Raw genomic sequence first — 23,234 nt, 5'->3', positions numbered from 1 at the left:
AGCACAAACCCGACGAAAAGGGACACACGCTGTGGACCACAGCACTGCTATGACCAGAGCAAGTGGGAGGGCGAGGGAGGGGAGACGGATGGGTAAACTACAGCCTCCGGGTGGGGGGATGGGAGGCTGGGGTCTGGACTGACGACGACTAAGCAGACAACAGTATGAGACAGGAAATCAAAACCAATGATGAAAGCAGACACACCGTCAGAGAGCTCCAACAACAAGGAAAAAATATACAGAACTGTTCTTTTACAAATACTCGGAAAGAAATCAAACATGAAACCACAGAGAAATTTCAAAGAATTTTAAATACCAACTAATTAGCCAGTGATGCAAATTATAAAAACAGTGTGTCAAGAGACCACAAAATGGACGAGTTACCACTTCATCTGCAGCTAAAATGATTCACCGTTAATTTAATTATATGCTAACTAACAATGCAGCTACAATGAAACGGGTGGTAACAAAAAAAAGTGATAGTACAAGTGCAGTTACAAAGCAGAGTGTTGCAGACATGATTTCATGGGGTAAACAGCAATGCACTCACAAAACCTAAGCTAAACACGCAAGAAAGCTGGAACATGTGCTTTAGAGCCGCACACTCTGTCACCAAAAGCCCTAGGTCGTCATCCCATTTTTAGACTCGGAAGAGTGAGGAAGCCCAACTTCTTCCCTGGGGCCCTGGGCTTTTAACCTGGTTTCACACGCAGAGCTGGCCTGAGCGTGCGGCCAGGTCCAGCAGCAAGCAGACCAGTTTAGCTTCTTGGTTTTGTTCCCACCGCATGCCCTGCACCCTGCAGCCAGGCATCCCCAATGGAAAATGTGCTGCACGGTTTTCACACACCATAAGACCTGCCTATGGTTACTTTCACGAAGCTGTCTGCTCCCTGAGAACAGAAACTTCCCTGCAGCTGCTGTACCCAGCACAGGCCAGGCCCAACGTTACAGAGGCAGGCTCTGGCTGAGTTCATGATGATGTGGCTAAGCCGGTGGTCCAAATATCAAGACTCATTTGTCGCCGTGTGATTATAGAATGATTAAAGACTAGCCAGTTTTAAAAATCTTAGACCTCTGAGTGTAGCAAATGTATCTGATTTTATTCTGGGTAAAAAGAGAAAAAAACAAAAAACAAACAAAAACAAAACAAAACCAGTGTGCTTGGGGAGGGACGCAGCAGGGAGGCCAGAGTCTTGATGTCCAGCTTGTCCACCTCTTGCTCCGGGCTGTGCAGCCTCCTTTGGGGCTTGGAGCGCCCACTGCTGGGCGGGCAGGAGTCGGCAAGCGAGGAGGTGGGACACAGGTTGAGGGAGCTCACAGATTTACGACGACGAAGGTTGCCTAAGCTCCCCCTGCACACTCTGCTCTCAATCTCCTCGACCCGCTGCTCCGTGTTCTCCTTCTCTTCTTGGATCAACCTAAAATAGAATAAAACTCTTCACCTGCCTTTGTCAGCAGAGGAACGTGTCTGGACAACAAATTTGGGCTTGCATTGTGTCACGATTAGCAAATTCCAGGAACAGTTGCTCAACTAACATCTCAGCAAAAAGGTAGGACTTTCCCTCTTTTCAACAGTCTCAAACTTAGAATAATTATCATTGAGTCTTACAAAGTGGCCCCTGATCATTCACGTTTGATTTGACTGATTTACTCTAACATTCTGACGGGGCCTGGGTGGCGCCTCTCTCCCTGTGAGGAGATACCTGAAGTTGACAACCTTCACCTTCCCTGCTCTCAGGGCAGAGATGCACGGCAGTGCCTCAAGTCTTTTCCACTGGGAATCAGGAACTCTGTATAATCAAACAGCAATTCACGAACAAGCTGGAGTTTCTAAACACAAGTCTCCAGACCAGATGAAGTGCTGAGTTGATTTTTTTTTTTTTAAGGTTCTATACATACAAACGCATCACTTGATGCAGTTCTCCACCAGCTTTGTGTGAGTTTCTGGATTCATGTCAATGTGCTGCATTAACCTATAATTCATGGTTACTGCTTTTCTCCCCTAATGTGTCGTGGATGATTTTATATAGCAGTTTAAATACTCGATTATGCAAATAAAATGATTTTCAAATTTAACTACAAGATTCTTACAGGTCGTAACCTCTCCAGTTTCACTTCTGCTTATACATACTGGAAGTTTTTCACCATTGATAACAAGTTGATGGACAGCATTTGCCATTTACATCAAGTTAACTTGTGGCATAAGGAAAAATCACCTTTACCTGACAACGTGCTGTAAAAATAAAAATATTAATATATAACCGTTCCAGATTACCTGCGGGGACGGGGAAAGACAATCTTTCTGAGCTGTCTGTGCTCAAAGCTGGCCCACAGAGCAGTCTGTCTACGGCGTCAGAAGTGCAGGCGGCACCACCTGCGTTTGCTGGTTGGCCGTCACCCCCGCCTTTCCCCCGGGTCCCCCGTGCTCGGCCGACAGGAACAGGCACCTCGGCCTGGGCTGACGTGACAAGAACAATCTGAGCAGCGGCTCTGCCAGGTCCTGTGCAGAGTCACCGGCCTGCGACCAACTCTGAACGTGGACTCGGGACAGGAGGCACGGCTGTGCGGGTGTGGTACCAGGCAGATCTCGGGGCCCCCAGCCACCCGGCTGCACCCAGACCCAAGGCCCCCTGTTCACCACGAGGCCGGCCTTTGGATTCTAGCCCGTCTTGTAAATTGTTATAACTGCCAAGACGGTGTCTAAGGAAAACATCTTCAATATACTGATGAGATGAGAAAAACTCAAACACATGTCCTTGGACCACTGTCTTACTTACAACAAGCCGATCTTCACACTGTATTAACTTTAAAAGGAAAATGCAGATCTGAGTGGGAATTTGCCAACCCCAAAACCCCAGCTTTTCTGTTCTAGGTGGCTTTTCACCAGAATGTGGGCGGCTCCGAAGGACACAGGAGGGCGAACCCTCGGTGCCGGAGGGTGCACGGGCCACAGGGGGACACCGCCTTGGCACCTCACCCACCTTGGGGCTCAGAGCTGAGAGGGGAACAGCCCACGGCGCCTCCCCACAGAGTGCTGACACCACACTGTGGACAGAACGCCCTGGCTGACTGAGCTCTATAATCAAGGGTGATCTCGGAACTGAAAATTCTTGAAGCAGACCTGAAGTCAGTTTTCTTACTAGGGAACACTCAGACTTGTCTAAGGAGAACAGCTCCTCAGAGAAACCAAGTTTCCAGGAAGCTGGGCTCGGGCGCACCCACCGGATCTCTTCGCTGATGCCGTCCAGCTGCTCCTGAAGCATCGCAGTCAGAGTCTCGGCATCGCCCTGCCCGCTGGGCGACAGCAGAGCCGCCGAGCTGAAGAGGGTGGCCCTGTCGCCCTCGCCGTCAGACACGTCCACGTCACTCTCGAACGCCTGGGCCACGCTGGCCGGCACGCTGGCTTCCTTGGCGCGCTCGCAGTCCTGTTTCTTCGGGGTCTGCACCTGGGCACGAGAGGACCACGTCTCATCAGTGACCACGATTTTACATGGAAGCCCTGACTTTGGATAAACGGGCCATGCTTATGAGACACTGCCATCTATTCAGCGAGCAGCACTGAAGAAACGGGCAGGAGGAGAATCCAGTTCCTAGATGGCCTGGTGACATTCAGGTCTTAGCATGGACGGAAGGCAATCCTGTGAGGTTTTTCGTAAGGGTGGGCTGATGGAGTCAGAGACAAAAACCAAAAATTAAAAAAAATACATCCATGCTTTCTTCAGCCAGGCTGAAGGAAAAGAAAAAAAAAATCCTTCAGCTCCGCAGCCGCTGGGTCCACCTCAGCCATCATCACTTGTACTAGTTCACCGAGGAGTGCAGTCCTCGCAGGTTCCCAGCCCTCCGTTTTCCAGGCTGGTCTGAACACCTCAGACAGGAGTGAGCAGGGGCAGCCAGGGGACGGGAGGGCCAGCCACCCGCGGCTCTCCTCTCGGGACACAGGCACTTGGGCTGTTCTGGGGGACGGCCCCTCACACCGCAGGGGCGGCTGTCATCACAGATGCCCGGGAGAGTGCCTGCTGGGCCCCATGCCGCTCTTCCACTCTCACACCTCACACCCTTCTCTCTGCAAATCTCCCCCCTGCCCCACTCTCAACCCAGGTCCTGCCTTCTTTTCCCAGACATGACCTCAAAGCAACCGAGGGGCAGCCTTCAGGGGCTGGTTCGACGGCTCCCTATCCCCCGTTGTCTGTGCCCTCGCCCTCTCTCTTCGTCACAATCCCTCCCCAGGGCTGGGCCACCCCCTTCGCTGGCTCCAGCACCTCCTGCCATCATTGCTGCTCCGCTCCAGTGAACCAGCTGCCTATGGGTTCACCCCCATCAGCCCGGTCAGCACGTCCTCTCCCTTTTCTCACCTTAAAATCACACAATGGGAACCAGCAGATTCCTCCTCCAGGGCTCCCTGCAGCACCCACTGCAGGTCTCTGAAAGCTCCCTGGGAGCGGCCTCTACTGTCCCCTGCCCCACCCAGTCTCCAGCTCTCTGCAAGCAGGTGGTGTGCCCCACCCCGCAGGGCAGTTCCCCGGGGGCGACAAGGAACCCATGTTATCAAGCCCCCTCCCCTCCTTGCCCCCGCAGCATGTCTCTCCCTGGGCTCCAGGCCCCTCCCTCTCTGGGGTTATTCCTCAGTCCCTCGTGCCCCTTCTCAACCTTGGAATGTGGGGCACCCCACGGCTCTACTCTTGTACCCCATCTCTCTCCACCAGCATATGCCTGGTGACTTTACCGTGCTCGTGCCTTTAAATGCCATCTGTATGCCCACGACCCTGAGTCCTCTCCCGGATCCAGGCCGGAACACTCAGCTGCTGACCTGACACGTCCCCTGGACATCTGACGGGCTCGTCCACTTGAACAGGGCTGAGGTCGGCTCTCAGCTCCCCACCCCAGTGCCCTCCTCACCTCAGGAAACAGGCTCCGGCCTCGAGCTGCTCAGGCCTGAGTCCGGGGTCCTCCCTGATGCGGCCCTCTCTCTCCGTTATCCTAGCTTCTTGACAAGACCCTTTTATCTATCTCCGAGTGGCTACTTCTCTTCCATCCTCCGGGTCTCTGTTCAAGGTCACCCTCCTGGTGTCACCTCGCTGGCCACCCTGTTCACACACGATCGTCCCCCCTCCTCAGACAACTCAGGCACTCTGGTCTCCTTTCCCTGCTCATTACTGTCCGACAGGCTGCGTGGGTTTAAAAATGGGTCCACAAATTCTTCCATCCTCTTCCCTTCAAGAGGCAGAGGGGGGCAACTCCTGCTCAGCCCGAGCGAGGCAGGACTTCGCAGCTCACTCTCGCAAACAGAACTGAAGGTCTGCGGCTTCCGAGACCGGGGCGCAAAAGGCCCCGGGCTACATCCCGCGCTCTCGCTCTCAGAGGGTGTTCTGAGGAAAGCCAGGCCATGAAGAGGTCCACACAGCAGGGACCTGGGCCTCTCCCTACCAGCCAGGTGAGTCTGAAAGCCTGCCATCCAGCCCTGGGGGGCCTTCCCATGTCTGTGCCCTCAGGAGGCCCTGAACCAGGCCCACCTGCAACAATGCACAGAAACGGTGCTCTGTGACCTGCTCACTGGGACGTCACTAAGCTTTGCAGTGATTCCTTACGTCGCAGTGGATCAAGAATGCACACGGGTTTTAATTCACTGCTGGAGTCCTTCTTCTGACGATGTCTGGCCCCAACTAGCTGCTCACTGAATATGGAAGCTCAAACACAGACATGTATGAAAAAATTCATGCCATGAATGAGGCAAAAAGATAAAGGCACTTAAACTTCCAATGAGAATTCTTCTCACTATAAGATGATGGATATGTGTATCCAGTTACTCGTAGGACGATTTCAAAACTGTGCTAATTAGTACCATGCTGGGCCTCGCAGTAGGCCACAAGTTATCAGAATTGGTTCTTTTAAGAAAAAAAAAAGCATGTCTTCAAAGTAAACTCTTAGCCAGAAAAAGGAAAATGGGAAGACATAAAGCGATCTATCAACGCTTTGTTCCAAACCCATCTCAGGACCGCAGTGTGAGGGTGCAGGTGCCTCACAAGGTGCCCACCAGGGACGGGCAGGGGGCGGGGGGGTCCTTGCCTTGGACGGCTCGTCACGCAGCGCGGCCAGCCGGCCTTTCTGGGGGCACCGCAGCACCGCCCCGCTGCCGGAGGAGTCTGCCGGCCCATCCGCCACAGGGAACCTGAAGTCCAGGGCGCTGTCCAAGTGGGGTTGGCTGAAACACACGGGAGACAAGAGCGCTGTTAGAAGGAACGAGAGTTCACTCTGTCAGTCAAGCCAGAGCCTGTCAATTTGGAAAATCGGCCATTTCAGAGAAAAGGGCCCCCGGGAGGGCACTGCCCTCCTGGCTCCAACAGGAACAGGCCACCTGCTGCCCCGCAACCACTCAGGGCTCAGCCCACCATCTGCAAAACTCCCATATGGGGGGAAGGCAGTGCTGACGCGAGGGTGTGGAGCTGACTAGGACGGGATCAGCTGTCTGGGGCTGGGGCGTCCGTGGTCCCCTCGGAGCCCACCCTCAGGTCCTAGGGCGGGGCCTGCACCTTCTCTGCTTTCTCCTTGGCACCCGCACCTCCCCTCCGGCCCGCGCCTGCTCTGACCTCCCTCTCCCGCGTCATGTCCGTGGATCACAATCACCCGTCTACCTGGAACATTTTCTGCACCGCTCTCAGCGCTTCTAAAGGTGCCTCAGACAACCAGCAGCAGAAAGCCCTGAGACCCACAGCTCCGAGCTGAGCCGCACTGGTGTCTCCCATCAAAAGCAGAGATGAGCATGTCACCAGACTCTGGGCGGAACAAGGCCCAGCACAGATGCTCAGGCCCTGAGCACTAAGACTTGGGCCTGCTGGTGCCAGGAGCTCACTCAGGAGGGGCCTGCTGAGAGGCGGTGCGGCCCCGCTTTGACTGTGAGCCGCCTGCACTGCAGGACCGCCCGGGGTCTGCTCAGTCTTGTCTCTGGGAAGAGGGTGGCGCCTTCACCTGCAGGAGTCCCTAAACCCGGGAGACAGAGCCCTCCTCCGAGGACAGGACACCCCATACGTCTGCAGAGCGGCCAGGCCAACCACCGGTCAGCCTGCTCGGGTTCACACGCTGCTCTGCTCAACAGTTTTGCGAGGAAAACTGTGCTGCGCTGAGATGGAAATCTGGACTCTCCCCGAGCCACACCTGTCTTCCCTCCCGGCTCCCCCACCTCCTGAGGGAAACACTCCTTTCTCTGCTCGACTTCTACCCAAGGGCCCGGGGCCAGACCACACTTGGGAACTGGGTGGGAGGTACGACACAGTCCCGCTGTGGACTGCGGACACTCGAGGGTCCTCTGAAGGCCACAAAGGTCTCTGGGTGTGTCGCCCCCCAACCATCACCTCCCAGTCCCCTCGTGGAGTGCAGCCTCCATCTCTCTCTCCCTCTTCACCCGAGGCTCTTTCCTCTGGGAGAAGGTCTCAGAGACAAGGTGACCATTTCCACTGGGAGGTCCTGCCAAATACGCCGAGCCTGCCCTGACTGTGAGCCAGCTTTTCTGTCCCCACTCCCTCCCTCCTGAGCCAGCATAGTGCCCCCTACCCAGTCCACACTGCCCGCAAGCCCTGTTCCAAGGCCCCCCTGTGCTGCCAAGTCCCTGCATGAGCCCTTGAGAGCTGCCTCCTGGACACACCCCTCCCTTGCACCAGCCTTTCTGGCTCTGCCTTTGTCTCAAATGACATCCCCTTACTCTAGAAGAAGGCTGGGCAGGGGCCCTGGACCGCGAGGATCCCCTAAGCACCCAAACACAGAAATATGCGTGTGGGCTCCAGACTGTCTCCTAAATCGGGATTCAAGCAGCAGTCGATTTCCTACATATGAATGAATGTCACCAGTTAAGCACTTCAATAACCTTTGCTCAAGTTTCTCTCTTACTTGTGACCATTTTCCATGCAGAAGCCAAAGAAACATTTAAATACTTAATAACAATTACTGCCGCTACAACAACGAGGAAGAAAAAATCAGGATGCTCAGTAATCTGCTTGCCTCATTCACAAGCCAGGTGATTCCTCCCACCGCAGCCAATGGCCAAGTCACGTCTCAGTCTCCATTCACGTAGAAAAGACTACAGGTCATTAACCTTCTGCGACTTTAAAGAAACATCAGTGTCACAGTCTGTCAGGTCCCTCAAATGAATACACCCATATATCAACTGGGCCGCCCCCTACTTCCAAACCTCCGCCTGTGGTTTTGAGTTTTGTCAATACTGTGACCACCACTCTCCCCGGTACCAAGTTCGACCCTGAGGAACGATGCTTGTCTCTTCCCTCTCGCTGGCCACGAAGCTACAGGCTCCTTGAGGTGCGACCATGAGCGACACCCAGTCATACTGTCCACACACCAGACAGGCCCTTGTCACATTCGACAGTGCTGAGGGGAGCTGCCCAGGGGAGGGCCCTACCCGTGGTGGAGGGGAGCCCCTCCCAGGATCATCTGGTCCACTTCGGCTCTCAGGGTTTCCAGGTTTTTAATCAGCTGGTCCTACGAGAGAGCAAATGACACAGCCTGCACCGCTTGCTTTCCGGATGTAAAATGACTTGCACCAAAATGTGCGTAACAGGTTACGTTAGTCGTTATCAACTCCGAACATTTTAATTCTGAGGAAATGTACTCTAAGCGTCCCAGAGCAAATGTAAACACTCAGAACAATAGTAACCCTTATAAACCATAATGAATTAGAAGTTACATCTCAGGTGTAGAAAAGCTTCTGGAGGTATCATGGCAAGCCATGAACAACAATGAAGGCTGTAGAGAGAAGCTGGACTTGGGGCGGGGGCTCGGGTCGGGGGGACAGGACTCACTCTATTGCCCTCGCTCCTCTCACTGCTTTAAAGTGTTTCCATGGAGCTCACATTCATTCCTCTACACCCCACTTCACTTCCTCACGGGGTAAAACAAGTCAAACGGGCCAAGTTTCCGAGTCACTCGACTCAACCTGGCAGCTCTGTGCTGTCGGCCACGGCAGTCAATCACCTCGTGCAGCCACTGAGGACGAGACACAGGCCGGTGCAAAGCTCGATGTGGAAATCACACAGATTTCAAGACTCGCGGTGAAAAAAGTATTGAAGTAGCTCGTTCGTTTTTAGGAAAGTTTAGACTGTGTGTGTGGCTCGTATTATCTTTCTGACGGACAGCACTGTCCACGGGAAAGGCTCACGCTTTGTCTCAGCTTTCGGGTGAACCCAGAAAGGACTACTCAGAATTCTGAACCACACACAACGGCCACACACTCTAAATCCACCTATAATGCAAACACATTCAATGTTCAAAACCAGAAATGCTATACGTGTTACAGCAGTAGACTGGCCAGGAGGAAAAGGTAACTCGACTTCCACTAAGCATCTGTAGTAACTGTAACAATGAACCCAGCTCAATTCAGCTCTTAACACATTTCTGAAGGATTTAGAGATTTAAGTACCTGGTAGTTTTGCATTTCTTCTAATTCCTTTATCGCGTTTTCAACACTCCGTTGGAAAGAATTCTGAAAAAGACACACACAGTGCTTTAGAGTCAATAGTCACAGACATCGCGTGGACTGCGGAGGGCTCCTCTTCCGTCTGAAAGCGAAAAGCACCTCGGGAGGAGCGGCAGAGTGAAGTGCTGGCACGAGGCCGGATGACAACTTTTAACGCTCACTTGTACACAGACAATCTCCTGCTTCCCCGACTGATCTTCGAGATACAAGGACACCAGGTCCCTGGGCTAAGTGAAACTGCTTTATACTTGCTTTCAGCTCTTGCAGTTCAGTGGTCACTCAGGAAACAGGCGCAGGGTACATATGCCAAATTCAAACCTGAGACAAAACTCTCCCCACCTCAGGCCCAGCCCACAGGTCAGGGTGACGTGAGGGGAGCCCTGTGTGGTCTCTGGTGAGGTGTGTGTCACCTTGGGTTTTGTGGGGGAAAAACGTGCCGTAGCACTTGTAGTGACCATGGGTCCCTCTCAGACAAGCGTCGCCCAAGCGCCGACCTCGGGGAAGGTTCTGGGCCTTGTCTTTAGGGCACTGGTGCAGCTGGGACAGGTTTTCACCAAGACTGAACCCGACTGTTGCCCACCGAGCTGCTCTGATGGAGCTTCTCAGACACTTTCCAAAGCAAATGAAACGAGAGGAGGCTGGAGCTGGCATATGAGAAAGCTTGCGTTTACTTGCTTCATTCTTTTCTATCACATTATATAAAAGATCCCGAACTAAACTTCTTGATTTGGCTGCGTCGGGCCTTAGCTGCATCACGCAGGACTCCTTTGACGAGACTGCCGCCTGGCACGTGGGATCTTAGCTCCCCAACCAGGGATCGAACCTGCATCCCTGACCTTGCAAGGCAGGCTCTCAGCCACTGGACTGCCAGCAAAGCCACAGAAATCAACTTCTAAGAAAGAAACGAAGGGGTGAGGGTGGATATAGAAGAAAGTTCTCACACGGTGGCTGGCAACACCGGGGCCGTCGGTGGATCCAGCTCCCTGATGCTTTCTCTAAGGGTTGTGGGCACACATCTAGGTCTGTTCCTGTACACACTGCCTGTGGAAGCTGTCACGCTTATTGACTAGCATGAAATGCTGCTACTCAATTATTCGTAACCATGAAAGACACTCACTCTGGGGCCCTCTATGGGAACAGTTTTCCGACTCCTGTCCTGGAGATCCCCCCCCGCACACACAGACTGGGCCGGGCCAGGCCAGATGCGCCTCTTTGTAAAGAGGCCGTGGGGCTGGCTCACCTTATCCTCCGGAGCCGCCATTCTCTCCTTCAGATGAAGCTGAAGCCTCTCATCTGATCCGGACAGAACCTTATCCTCAGTATGTTCTTCATGCATGTTTTCTCTCTGCCTCACCTAAAACAGGAAACACAAAAACTCATAAACTGCAAGAGCAACTACGGTCGTTCTTTTAAAAGCACTGGGGAGCCGCGACGTGAGCGGCCTATGCCCCGGTTCCCGAGGCGGACCCCTCCCACGGCCACCCCTGGTGGGCTCTTGAGCATCACCAGAGCAGACGGGCAGGTGCAGAGGGAGGCTGGGACTTCACTTGTCAAAGGTCACTCCCAACGCTTCTCTTCGGCACAGCACCTGGGGGACCTTAGTGTCACTAGCCATTTCCTGTCGAAGGGGCTCCGAAGGCAAGCACATTTACACTCAGAAACAAGGAGACTTTAAAGGCGATCGGCTTACACACACGTAGGTGAAGGAATTTCTCAGTACATAAACAGAAGCTTGAGTCTGGATTAAGGGGGTCAAATGAATTCAATTGGTAAAGTAAAAGGTGAGAAAATTCATTTTGGGAAAAAAGTCAGTGGAGATAGACTTTCACTAATTTTTCTTTATATGCAACATCACTTGCCTTCTTTGTAATGATTGCTGCTCTTCAGCGGCTCAGTTGTGTCTGACTCTTTGTGAGTCCACGGACTGCAGCACGCTAGGCTTCCCTGTCCTTCACTATCTCCCAGAAGTTGCTCAAACTCACATCCATCGAGTGAGTGATGCCATCCAACCATCTCGTCCTCTGTCGCACCTACTCCTCCTGCCTTCGATCTTTCCCAGCATCAGTGTCTTTTCCAATGAGTCAGTTCTTTGCATCAGGTGGCCAAAGTATGGAAGCTTCAGCTTCAGCATCAGTCCTTCCAATGAATATTCAGGACTGATTTCCTTTAGGATTGACTGGTTTGATCTCAGTGAAGTCCAGGGGACTCTCAAGAGTCTTCTCCAACACCTCAGTTCAAAAGCATCGATTCTTTGACGCTCAGTCTTCTCTACGGTCCAACTCTCACGTCCATACATGACTACGGCAAAAACCATAGCTTTAACTAGGTGTTCCTTTGATGGCAACGTAATGTCTCTGCTTTTTAATATGCTGTCTAGCTTGGTCATAGCTTTGCTTCCAATGATAATTCATATTCAATTCAGTCCACTTGCTCAGTCATGTCTGACTGTGCGATCCCACGGACTGCAGCATGCCAGGCTTCCCTGTCCATCACCAACTCCCAGAACTTGCTCAAACTCATGTCCACTGAGTGGGTGATGCCATCCAACCATCTCATCCTCTGTCATCCACTCTCTTCCTGCCTTCAATCTTTCCCAGCATCAGGGTCTTTACCAATTTGAAAATTCATATGAAAACACTGGAAATAATTACCTCAAGCAATTTTTAAATGTAATAACAAAGTTGGCAAATCTGTGTTTTATAAAATGAGCATCAATTTCACGGTTTAGAAAGCTGTTTTAGGACCTACTGTATAAAAAAAAATGCAGAGAAGACACAAGAATGATATATTTGAGACTGGCCCTGTGTTAGAAATTGCTGAGGCTGATTGACGGGTCATGGGTATTTATTATCCTACTGCATCCACGTTTGTGCATGTTTGAAATTTTCCATCGTAAAAACTTAAAAAACAGGTTCTTTTCTGTTAAATATTGTCTGTTAAAACAGAGTCTTCTCCAGCAACACAATTCGAAAGCATCAATTCTTCAGTGTTCAGCCTTCTTCGTGGTCCAACTCTCACATCCATACGTGACTACTGGAAAAACGATAGCTTTGACTCCATGGACCCTTGTCGGCAAAGTGACGTCTCTGCTTTTTAATATGCTGTCTAGGTTTGTCATCGTTTTCCAGGGAGCAAGCATTTTTTTTGAATCTCATGGCTGCAGTGATTTTTGAGCCCACGGAAATAAAACCTGTCACAACTTCCACAATAAGGCATCGGCATTCAAATATTTTTAAAGCAAAACAAAAGTTGACTTTGAATTGGCTTAGTCATAAACAGCATCCCAATCTCAACAGCCTCTGAGCAGCAGTTCTGAAAGTAAGGAAGTACACCCCTGATCGGGAGACACTGAGCTCTCTGCCGAGGCGGGGAGAGCGCCTCACTGCGGGTCTCCTGATGGGAGTCAGAACCACTGCCCCCTGGGAGCCCGCGTGTGAGGCTCTGCAGTCCAGGCCCAAGAACACTGGTATGGTGGGGACCGTACTGACCCCTGAGGCTGGACCTGGGATCCCCACTCCATTTCCTAGATGGTCTGTATCGCCGTGTGGACAACCCTTCTCGGAAACCTCCCTCACGACTCGCTCATGCGAGCCTCCACCATCGCCCTTTCCTGATGCGCCTTCTGTCCCAGCACAACTACGGTTCTCCTCCTGCCTAGGAGCAGCCATCCTACACACACACCCTGTCTGGACCAGCAGTTTGGCATATGGGACTTCAGCGCCACGTCTGAGGCAAGCAGCTCCACATCTGGGCGCCATGCCTTCAGTTTCATGAGCCCCGGGCTGGCACCCTCAGCTTTGTTTGCGGGGCAGTCGGGAGGTCCACCTGTATCCCGAGCAGCTCGCCGGACTGGCTGGTCAGAGCAACAAGCAGCCTCCTTGAACGTGGGGACGCCCTGGCCCCTGCCCACCGCCTATGGGCGACCACCTCTGGCCTTGCTCTCGAGGAGGTGGGTGCCCGGATCAGCAGACGGGCCACACACGCACACACTCCGCGGCAGAGACGGGAGCAGCGGAGAACGGCAGCGCCGGCCCCCGCCCAAGCCGCATGTCCGGCCCAGACGCGGCCTCCCCGTCAGCACACGCACCGGCTGCAGCTCCTTGTCCTTCTCCTCCAGTTGGGCCTCCATCTGGCGCAGCCTCTCCTCGATGTTGCCGTATCCCTCCTCCGCCTGTCGGCCAAGAACAGCGTCAGTAACGCTCGCAACAACACTGTCCTGACGACATGCGGGCTGTGACCACAGGGGCGGCAAGCGGGCCATGCTCTGGGTGGACCACTGGCCCCGGGTTCGCGGGGGACACGCCCGCACGCCGGCTCACGCAGCCTGCACAGCTTCACGTGTGACACGTGGGTGACGCAGGGTGCTGGTGACCGGCTCGTGAGAGGAGACGTGCGCCCCCCCCACCCCGGGCCCCACAACCGCGGCCGCTGTGCCCCCTCCTCAGACTGCCTGTGGCGAGCCAGCGTGGGCAGCAGGCAGCGGCAAGCACGGGACGCATGAGGGCATGCGTTCTGCCTTCCTAAGCTGGAAGGTAAGTTCCAACAGTTTAGCCTCCTTATGGCAGAGCTTCTGGAAGACAAAAGGTCAGACTACGACAGCACAGATGCCAGCGGAGAGAAGAAGCCAGCCTTGAGAGGAAGATCACAGGCAGAAGGGCGCTCCCCTTGCGCCTGTTAGTGACCCTGCTCTGGGGGGTTTGCCAGCAGCCCCACCGCCGGCTTCCCGCGACCGGCCGGCCCCTCTGCCGCTCACTGAGCTCCGGGCAACGCTCCCACAGCCGCGCCACAACAGGCCCAGCCCGCTTCTCCGTGCCCAGACAGTGCCCGCCGGCAGCGCAGGGCCACGCCTTTCCTGCCAGAAGGACGGGGTGGCTGGCTGGCTGGCTGTGGGGACAATGCCCCCAGCAGCGCCACATCTCCGGGACGCGGCCTCTCACCCTCCGGCTTCCGGGGACGGCGAGCTGGGAGTGGGGCCCCTGGTCTGCACATGCCCCGCTCTGACGTCTTCAGCAAGTGTATGAATAAAGACTTAAAGCTGTGTTCACTGCAGAGCTATTTAAGCCATCTCTTCAACGAGAATGGGATTTTTCTAGGTCTCTATCCTGCTAGGATTTGAGTTGCTGACTGAACTCTGAGCAGCAGTGACTCGGAGCTGAAGTGTCCTGGGGACACACACAACACAGGACAAAACTGGAGGGAAATGAACGTATGGATGACACACAAGCGGGGATTGTCTGACACTCAGGGAGCACTCCCATCTCGGACGGGCAGCACGACCCCCGCGTCTGCGCTCGTTTGTGGACTGAGCAGCATGGGCAGGGGCACGGAGGGACAGCGCAGGAACAGGAGCCAGTAAGCCTCAGCAAACCACAGCAAGTACAAACCCTAATCAGACTGGAGCTCTAACCCTGCCTTTTGTCACAGTGACCCCAGTTCACAACAGGCTGCCGTGAAGTTCCCTGCTGCTGATTAGGGTTTGTACTTGCTGTGGTTTGCTGAGGCTTACTGGCTCCTGTTCCTGTGCTGTCCCTCCGTGCCCCTGCCCATGCTGCTCAGTCCACAAACGAGCGCAGAAGCGTGGCCAAGAGGAGCTAGGCCGGGCCGGGCTGGGGGCCGGGGGCCGGGGGCCGGGGGCCGGGAGCTGGGGGCGGCAACCGACAGGGGCTAGGCCGGGCCGGGGGCCAGGGCGGCGGCCGAGAGGGGCTAGGCCGGGCCGGGAGCGGCGGCCGACAGGGGCTAGGCCGGGCCGCGGGCCGGGGGCCGGGGGCCAGGGGCGGCGGCCAACAGGGTTGCTAAGCCGGGTCGGGGCCCGGGGGCTGGGGGCGGCGGCCGAGAGGGGCTAGGCCGGGCCGGGAGCCGGGGGCGGCGGCCGACAGGGGCTAGGCCGGGCCGGGGGCCGGGGGCTGGGGGCGGCGGCCGAGAGGGCCTAGGCCCGGCCGGGGCCCGGGGGCGGCGGCCGACAGGGGCTAGGCCGGGCCGGAGGCCGGGGCCGGCGGCCAACAGGGCCTAGGCCGGGTCGGGGCCCGGGGGCTGGGGGCGGCGGCCAAGAGGGGCTAGGACGGGCCGGGGGCGGCGGCCGACACGGGCTAGGCCGGGCCGGGGGCCGGGGGGCGAGAGGGGCTAGGCCGGGCCGGGGTCCGGGGTCCGGGGTCCGGGGGCGGTGGCCGAGAGGGGCTAGGCTGGGTCGGGGCCCGAGGGCTGTGGACGGCGGCCGACAGGGGCTAAGCCGGGTCGGGGCCCGGGGGCTGGGGGCGGCGGCCAAGAGGGGCTAGGACGGGCCGGGGGCGGCGGCCGACACGGGCTAGGCCGGGCCGGGGGCCGGGGGCTGGGGACGGCGGCCGAGAGGGGCTAGGCCGGGCCGGGGTCCGGGGGCCAGGGGCCGGGGGCGGTGGCCGAGAGGGGCTAGGCCGGGCCGGGGTCCGGGGGCCAGGGGCCGGGGGCGGTGGCCGAGACGGCCTAGGCCGGGCCGGGGCCCGGGGGCGGCGGCCGACAGGGTCTAGGCCGGGCCGGGGGCCGGGGGCGGCGGCCGACAGGGGCTAGGCCGGGTCGGGGCCCGGGGGCTGGGGGCGGCGGCCGAGAGGGGCTAGGCCGGGCCGGGGTCCGGGGGCCAGGGGCCGGGGGCGGTGGCCGAGAGGGGCTAGGCCGGGTCGGGGCCCGGGGGCTGGGGGCGGCGGCCGAGAGGGCCTAGGCCGAGCCGGGGCCCGGGGGCGGCGGCCGACAGGGGCTAGGCCGGGCCGGGAGCCGGGGGCGGCGGCCGACAGGGGCTAGGCCGGGCCGGGGGCCGGGGCCGGCGGCCAACAGGGCCTAGGCCGGGTCGGGGCCCGGGGGCTGGGGGCGGCGGCCGAGAGGGCCTAGGCCGGGCCGGGGCCCGGGGACCGGGGGCGGCGGCGGCCGCCGAAAGGGGCTAGGCCGGGCCGGGGGCCGGGGGCGGCGGCCGACAGGGGCTAGGCCGGGCCGCGGGCCGGGGGCCGGGGGCGGCGGCCGACAGGGGCTAGAACAGGCCGGGAGCTGGGGCCGGCGGCGGAGGTGGTGGCGGCAAGAGGAATTACCCAAGGCCCAAGGTAAGAGAAACCCAAATAAGACGGTAAGTGTTGCGAGAGGGCATCACAGGGCAGACACACTAAAACTAAAACTACAGAAAACTAGCTAATCTGATCACACGGACCACAGCCTTGTCTATCTCAATGAAACTAAGCCATGCCGTGTGGGGCCACCCAAGACAGATGGGTCATGGTGGAGAGGTCTGACAGATTGTGGTCCACTGGAGAAGGGCATGGCAAACCACTTCAGTATTCTTGCCTTGAGAACCCCATGAACAGTATGAAAAGGCAAAAGGATAGGACCCTGAAAGATGAACTCCCCAGGTCAGCAGGTGCCCAATATGCTAATGGAGATCAGTGGAGAAATAACTCCAGAAAGAATGATGGGATGGAGCCAAAGCAAAAACGATACCCAACTGTGGATGTGACTGGTGATAGACGCAAAGTCCAATGCTGTAAAGAGCAATATTGCATAGGAACCTGGAATGTTAGGTCCATGAATCAAGGCAAACTGGAAGTGGTCAAACAGGAGATGGCAAGAGTGAACGTTGACATTCTAGGAATCAGCGAACTAAGATGGACTGGAATGGGTGAATTTAACTCAGATGACCATTATATCTACTACTGTGGGCAAGAATCCCGTAGAAGAAATGGAGTAGCCATCATGGTCAACAAACGAGTCCGAAATGCAGTACTTGGATGCAATCTCAAAAAAGACAGAATGATCTCTGTTCGTTTCCAAGGCAAACCATTCAATATCACGGTAATCCAAGTCTATGCCCCGACCAGTAACGCCGAAGAAGCTGAAGTTGAACGGTTCTATGAAGACCTACAAGACCTTCTAGAACTAACACCCCAAAAAGATGTCCTTTTCATTATAGGGGACTGGAATGCAAAAGTAGGAAGTCAAGAAACACCTGGCGTAACAGGCAAGTTTGGCCTTGGAGTACAGAATGAAGCAGGGCAAAGGCTAATCGAGTTTTGCCACGAGAACGCACTGGTGATAGCAAACACCCTATTCCAACAACACAAGAGAAGACTCTACACGTGGACATCACCAGATGGTCAACACCGAAATCAGATTGATTATATTCTTTGCAGCCAAAGATGGAGAAGCTCTATACAGTCAGCAAAAACAAGACCAGGAGCAGACTGTGGCTCAGATCATGAACTGCTTATTGCCAAATTCAGACTTAAATTGAAGAAAGTAGGGAAAACCACTAGACCATTCAGGTATGACCTAGATCAAATCCCTTATGACTATACAGTGGAAGTGACAAACAGATTTAAGGGACTAGACCTGATAGACAGAGTGCCTGATGAACTATGGACAGAGGTTCGTGACACTGTACAGGAGACAGGGATCAAGAAAATCCCCATGGAAAAGAAATGCAAAAAAGCAAAACGGCTGTCTGAGGAGGCCTTACAGATAGCTGGGAAGAGAAGAGAAGCGAAAAGCAAAGGAGAAAAGGAAAGATATTCTCATCTGAATGCAGAGTTCCAAAGAATAGCAAAGAGAGATAAGAAAGCCTTCCTCAGCGATCAATGCAAACAAGTAGAGGAAAACAACAGATTGGGAAAGGCTAGAGACCTCTTCAAGAAAATTAGAGATACCAAAGGAACATTTCATGCAAAGATAGGCTCAATAAAGGACAGAAATGGTATGGACCTAACAGAAGCAGAAGATATTAAGAAGAGGTGGCAAGAATACACAGAAGAACTGTACAAAAAAGATCTTCACGACCCAGATAATCACGGTGGTGTGATCACTCACCTAGAGCCAGACATCCTGGAATGTGAAGTCAAGTGGGCCTTAGAAAGCATCACTACGAACAAAGCTAGTGGAGGTGATGGAATTCCAGTTGAGCTATTTCAAATCCTCAAAGGTGATGCTGTGAAAGTGCTGCACTCGATATGCCAGCAAATTTGGAAAACTCAGCAGTGGCCACAGGACTGGAAAAGGTCAGTTTTCCTTCCAATACCAAAGAAAGGCAATGCCAAAGAATGCTCGAACTACCGCACAATTGTACTCATCTCACATGCTAGTAAAGTAATGCTCAAAATTCTCCAAGCCAGGCTTCAGCAATACGTGAACTGTGAACTTCCAGATGTTCAAGCTGGTTTTAGAAAAGGCAGAGGAACCAGAGATCAAATTGCCAATATCCGCTGGATCATCGAAAAAGCAAGAGAGTTCCAGAAAAACATCTATTTCTGCTTTATTGACTATGCCAAAGCCTTTGACTGTGTGGATCACAATAAACTGTGGAAAATTCTGAAAGAGATGGGAATACCAGACCACCTGACCTGTCTCTTGAGAAACCTGTATGCAGGTCAGGAAGCAACAGTTAGAACTGGACATGGAACAACAGACTGGTTCCAAATAGGAAAAGGAGTACGTCAAGGCTGTATATTGTCACCCTGCTTATTTAACTTATATGCAGAGTACATCATGAGAAACGCTGGGCTGGAAGAAACACAAGCTGGAATCAAGATTGCCGGGAGAAATATCAATAATCTCAGATATGCGGATGACATCACCCTTATGGCAGAAAGTGAAGAAGAACTAAAGAGCCTCTGGATGAAGGTGAAGGAGAGTGAAAAAATTGGCTTAAAGCTCAACGTTCAGAAAACTAAGATCATGGCATCTGGTCCCATCACTCCATGGGAAATAGATGGGGAAACAGTGGAAACAGTGTCAGACTCTACTGTTTTGGGCTCCAGAATCACTGCTGATGGTGACTGCAGCCATGAAATTAAAAGACGCTTACTCCTTGGAAGGAAGGTTATGGCCAACCTAGATAGCATGTTTAAAAGCAGAGACATTACTTTGCCAACAAAAGTCCGTCTAGTCAAGGCTATGGTTTTTCCAGTGGTCATATATGGATGTGAGAGTTGGACGGTGAAGAAAGCTGAGCGCCACAGAATTGATGCTTTTGAACTGTGGTGTTGGAGAAGACTCTTGAGAGTCCCTTGGACTGCAAGGAGCTCCAATCAGTCCATCCTAAAAGAGATCAATCCTGGGTGTTCATTGGAAGGTCTGATGTTGAAGCTGAAACTCCAATACTTTGGCCACCTCATGCGAAGGGTTGACTCATTGGAAAAGACCCTAATGCTGGGTAGGATTGGGGGCGGGAGGAGAAGGGGACGACAGAGGATGAGATGGTTGGATGGCATCACCGACTCGATGAACATGGGTTTGGGCAGACTCCGGGAGTTGGTGATGGACAGAGGCCTGGCGTGTTGCAGTTCATGGGGTCGCAGAGAGTTGGACACGACTGAGCGACTGAACTGAACTCTGCTCTTTTAGGAAAAACGCTAACAAGCCAACAGATTCACGTTCAAGTAAAACTAAAGAGTCAGGAGTGGAATTCCACAAAATGGTTACACCAAATCCCAAATAATTCAAACCTGTAAGTTGCAGTCACCCCCAATTTTTAAAAAATGGATTTCCTTCCAGTACCGCTTTTTTACCATGATGTACATCCACACTTTTGAACGCAGTATTTTAGGGGCATAAGAGCTTTACACTGGGACTTGATTTCCAACGTGGGAGTCACATGAAAAGGTCTTTACCTTCCTTCCTCCCTCAGGAATTCACTACTATAAAAGTCAGACACAGTTCAGTAAAAGCCATTACCTGTCGATGCATAGAATCCTTATTTGCGATTTCATTTTCAACTTTATCACTGAGGTCGTGCACAGAGGTGGCTTCACGCTGTGTGGCGAGGTAGCGTTTCTCAAGGGTAGTGATTCTCGCCTCCATGTCCGTGTTCTGGGCCATGGCCTATAGCGGGCATTGCAGAGTAGAAAAGGTAAGTCATTATCACACAACACTCCAATACACTTAAGAGTAAAACATTTGGACTAAATCCTAAGTCTCAAATCACACATAAAGTTGGCATCCTCAAAATTAAACTCCTAGACAGGGCCCTTTTCTCAGACTTGAGCAGAAACGTGCCTACTTCAAATGTCACATTTGCCACGACTGGCACCCATCTGTCTTAACGTTCTGTCTGGCCACTCGGTTTATCAAGCTTCTTTTCTATATAATAAACCCAAACAGCAAACAACAAGTATACTAAACTACCCTGTTATTGCAAGAATTCCAGGAGGAAAGGTATCTGGCATGAAGTCAGGACCTCAGGAGTCAGGAGTGTGGTGGGCTACAGTCCACAGGGTCACAAGGACTCGGACATGACTGAGCACGTACGCAGGCAACGCTTTTTAACCATATAAAACTCTGACTTCGTACAGAAAAAATGTATTTACAAAAATTCAAGAAGCTCAAAAGTCAACTAGTTACATAAATACGTGCATCATCCACCTAACAAGGCAGCAAGTGTACAAATCCAGGACGGCCGGGTGGCTGGTACCTTCTCGCCCAGGGCCTTGTGGTGCTCGAAGAGTGACTTCAGTGCCCTGAGCACCTCCACCTCGCTGGTCATGCCGGCTGGGGACGTGCGGAGGGACGGCACGTACCGGGAAACCAGGCGCTCCAGGTGCTCCAGCAGCAGCTGCAGGGTGGGGCCAAAGGAGCGCCGTCAACCTCATTCTTGAACTCAGGGCCAATAACTCCTCTCAGCCACACGCTAAAGCTGAAACCACGCTAAGGCAAGTCGGAATCCTGCCAGTTCAGTCTCAAGTTAGAGTGGACTTCCCCAGTGGCCCAGTAGTTAAGACTCCGCACTTCGGCAGGGGACATAGGTTTTAATCCCTGGTCGGGGAACTAAGATCCCACACAAAGTGGAGCATGGACAAAAATGTAAGTTAAGAGAATTCTCCCCTCAAACGTACTAAAATTACATTAGCTCTCATCATAAATTTGAAGCAAGGTATGAGAACCCCGAACTGATCCCCCTTGGTCTGCTCAGTGGGAAGATGTGAAAAATGACTTGAAAACCACACCGAGTTTAAAGACAGCAACACAGAGCCCAGTGGTGACCCCCGCGGGGCAAATGGCAACACGTGAGAATCCCCCTACTGACCCTGGTGTTGCTCCTTTCCGCTTTCAGCTCAGCAATTTCTTCTTCTCGTTCAAGCAGCTGCTGCCTGCATACATTTAGTTCTTTAGTAAGTTCTATAAACTCCTAGAAGACAGTGAAATGAGTAAGTAACTAAATGCAAACACAAATTAAAAAGAGAGCGAGCCGCTGAACATTGACCCTGTCAAGTCTCTCCAGGCTCCACACAAAGGATCTCCTTGTCCCTCCAGAGAAGAGGGGGTCCCCTTGACCCCCAGACCACACAGACCACCACAACTCAGACCGGCCTGCAGCCTCCACCTCGACCTGGCAGGCACGCGGCAGGGGAGAACCCGGAATCCAAGCCTGCCTTCTCAAGACCCAGGGACGTCTGAGAAACTTTCCTAAACACAAATCCTAACAACAAAGTGGATAAAGAGATTCTTAAATGACACCCAGACAAGTGACCTGGAACCACTGGGGAGAGTGAAGAACAAAGGTAAGGTCTACAAGGCCACCAGGCTTTGGAGTGTTCCTCTGGAAAAAAGGCTGATGGCACCCCAAGGCCATCCGTTAGCCTGACTCCACTGAAGTCACCCACTCATTCAATAAACTGGTTAAAATGTTAAATTCACGTTATATGTATTTTACCACAATTTGCGTGCACACGGGGCCGTCCACGTGCTGAACTTGCTCAAACTAAACCACACGGAGTCTTTCATTCTTCTGTTTTTCTTTGCAGAAATACAAAAATCCTGGGCTATGTACCCCCTACTACATACTGAGTATTCAGCACCCAGAACAGTGCCCAACTCTTGTGAGAAGCATGTAGTAGACATGTGAAGCTATGAGGGTGTATGTTATACACGTAAAGCAGTAGGTACCAGTCATTAAAATACTGGACCCACTCGTCTGTGCTTTGTAAGATGGGAGACGTTAAGGGGCTTAGCATTTCTGCTTCAAGGACTGACTCTCTAGCTCGATCCACAGGCCCCAGAGACTCCTCCAGCCAGTATATCCCTTCTTTGGAAGAGGGGAGATAATAAGGGGCTTCGCCTTTCTGCTTCAAGGACTGACTCCATAGCTCAGTCCACGTGCCCCAGTGACTCCTCCAGCCAGTGTTGCCCTTCTTGTGGGGCCCCCGCCCATCCTCCACGCAGCACCTGCACAACCTCTTACAAGGTCCACCTGCTGGGGTCCATCCTGCCCACTAAGGCCAAACGCCCTGGCCGGCAAGGCCCACAACCGTGCTAACAAAATCAAACACAAAGCCAACGCTTTGCCGGCTGAGGGCCAATCTAATGGGCCCAGACCCCGGCTGCTCTCACCTCAGGCCACTCTGCTTCCAGGACTTGGGCCGAGGCCAAGTTCTTCCTCCCCTTGGCCTTTGCCTTGGGCTTGCAGCACTGGAAAAGCCCCCAAAGGCGGGTCTTTCTGCGACCCATCCTCGCGGATGGGGGCAGCCCCTCACTAGGGGGCAACTGCTGATTCACAATCAGATGCCTCAGCACCTGAGCTATCACCACCGATCTCACACAATGACCACCGCTATTCACACTACAACCACCCCACTCTCACACCCCGCTCTCACACACACAGCTCTCACACTATGACCACTGCTCTCACACTATGTCCACCAGCACCGGTGTCTCAAGAAGAAATGGCACGAAGGCTCTGCCTCCAGCACGTCTCCCTGGAGCCCGGAACCTGGAACCCACTGAGTCACAAGGGGCTCCGTGGTAACAGGGGGGCTGG

At 53.9% G+C, this 23,234-nt stretch overlaps 2 protein-coding genes across 2 annotated transcripts in view; both read right to left on the bottom strand.

The window, feature by feature from the left end:
- Positions 1 to 1,079: 1,079 nt before the first annotated feature.
- LOC145507286 (liprin-alpha-1-like) lies at positions 1,080 to 23,146 on the bottom strand. Its single transcript, XM_081493520.1, has 11 exons — positions 22,808 to 23,146; positions 21,504 to 21,605; positions 20,892 to 21,032; positions 20,156 to 20,302; positions 13,566 to 13,649; positions 10,719 to 10,832; positions 9,422 to 9,484; positions 8,405 to 8,484; positions 6,064 to 6,199; positions 3,223 to 3,446; positions 1,080 to 1,418 (listed from the first exon to the last, which is right to left on the bottom strand). Exons 1-11 carry the CDS (start codon positions 22,922 to 22,924, stop codon positions 1,100 to 1,102), a joined length of 1,527 nt encoding a protein of 508 aa, XP_081349646.1. The 5' UTR covers positions 22,925 to 23,146; the 3' UTR covers positions 1,080 to 1,099.
- Positions 21,539 to 23,234, bottom strand: part of LOC145507295 (huntingtin-like) — a 31,467-nt gene continuing 29,771 nt past the window's right edge. Inside the window, exon 14 of the mRNA XM_081493586.1 lies at positions 21,539 to 21,567. The gene's annotated coding sequence lies outside the window, so the exon portion shown is untranslated. The remainder of the gene's footprint in view (positions 21,568 to 23,234) is intronic.

This window comes from Giraffa tippelskirchi, chromosome 1, assembly GCF_054371585.1.
Source record: "Giraffa tippelskirchi isolate mGirTip1 chromosome 1, T2T-mGirTip1v1.2.pri, whole genome shotgun sequence".
In the NCBI taxonomy this organism is placed as follows: domain Eukaryota; kingdom Metazoa; phylum Chordata; class Mammalia; order Artiodactyla; family Giraffidae; genus Giraffa; species Giraffa tippelskirchi.
The sequence above is the reverse complement of the archived record's forward strand: the minus strand, read 5'-3'. Positions and strand labels throughout refer to the sequence as shown.

Coding starts and splice junctions, on each gene's coding strand:
- LOC145507286 (XM_081493520.1), bottom strand. CDS start 22,924: ATGGGTCGCAGAAAGACCCGCCTTTGGGGGCTTTTCCAGTGCTGCAAG. Junction 6,200..8,404: donor GGGGCTCCCCTCCACCACGG/GTAGGGCCCTCC, acceptor CGTGTGTTTCAG/CCAACCCCACTTGGACAGCG. Junction 3,447..6,063: donor TGCGTGACGAGCCGTCCAAG/GCAAGGACCCCC, acceptor TCTCGTGCCCAG/GTGCAGACCCCGAAGAAACA.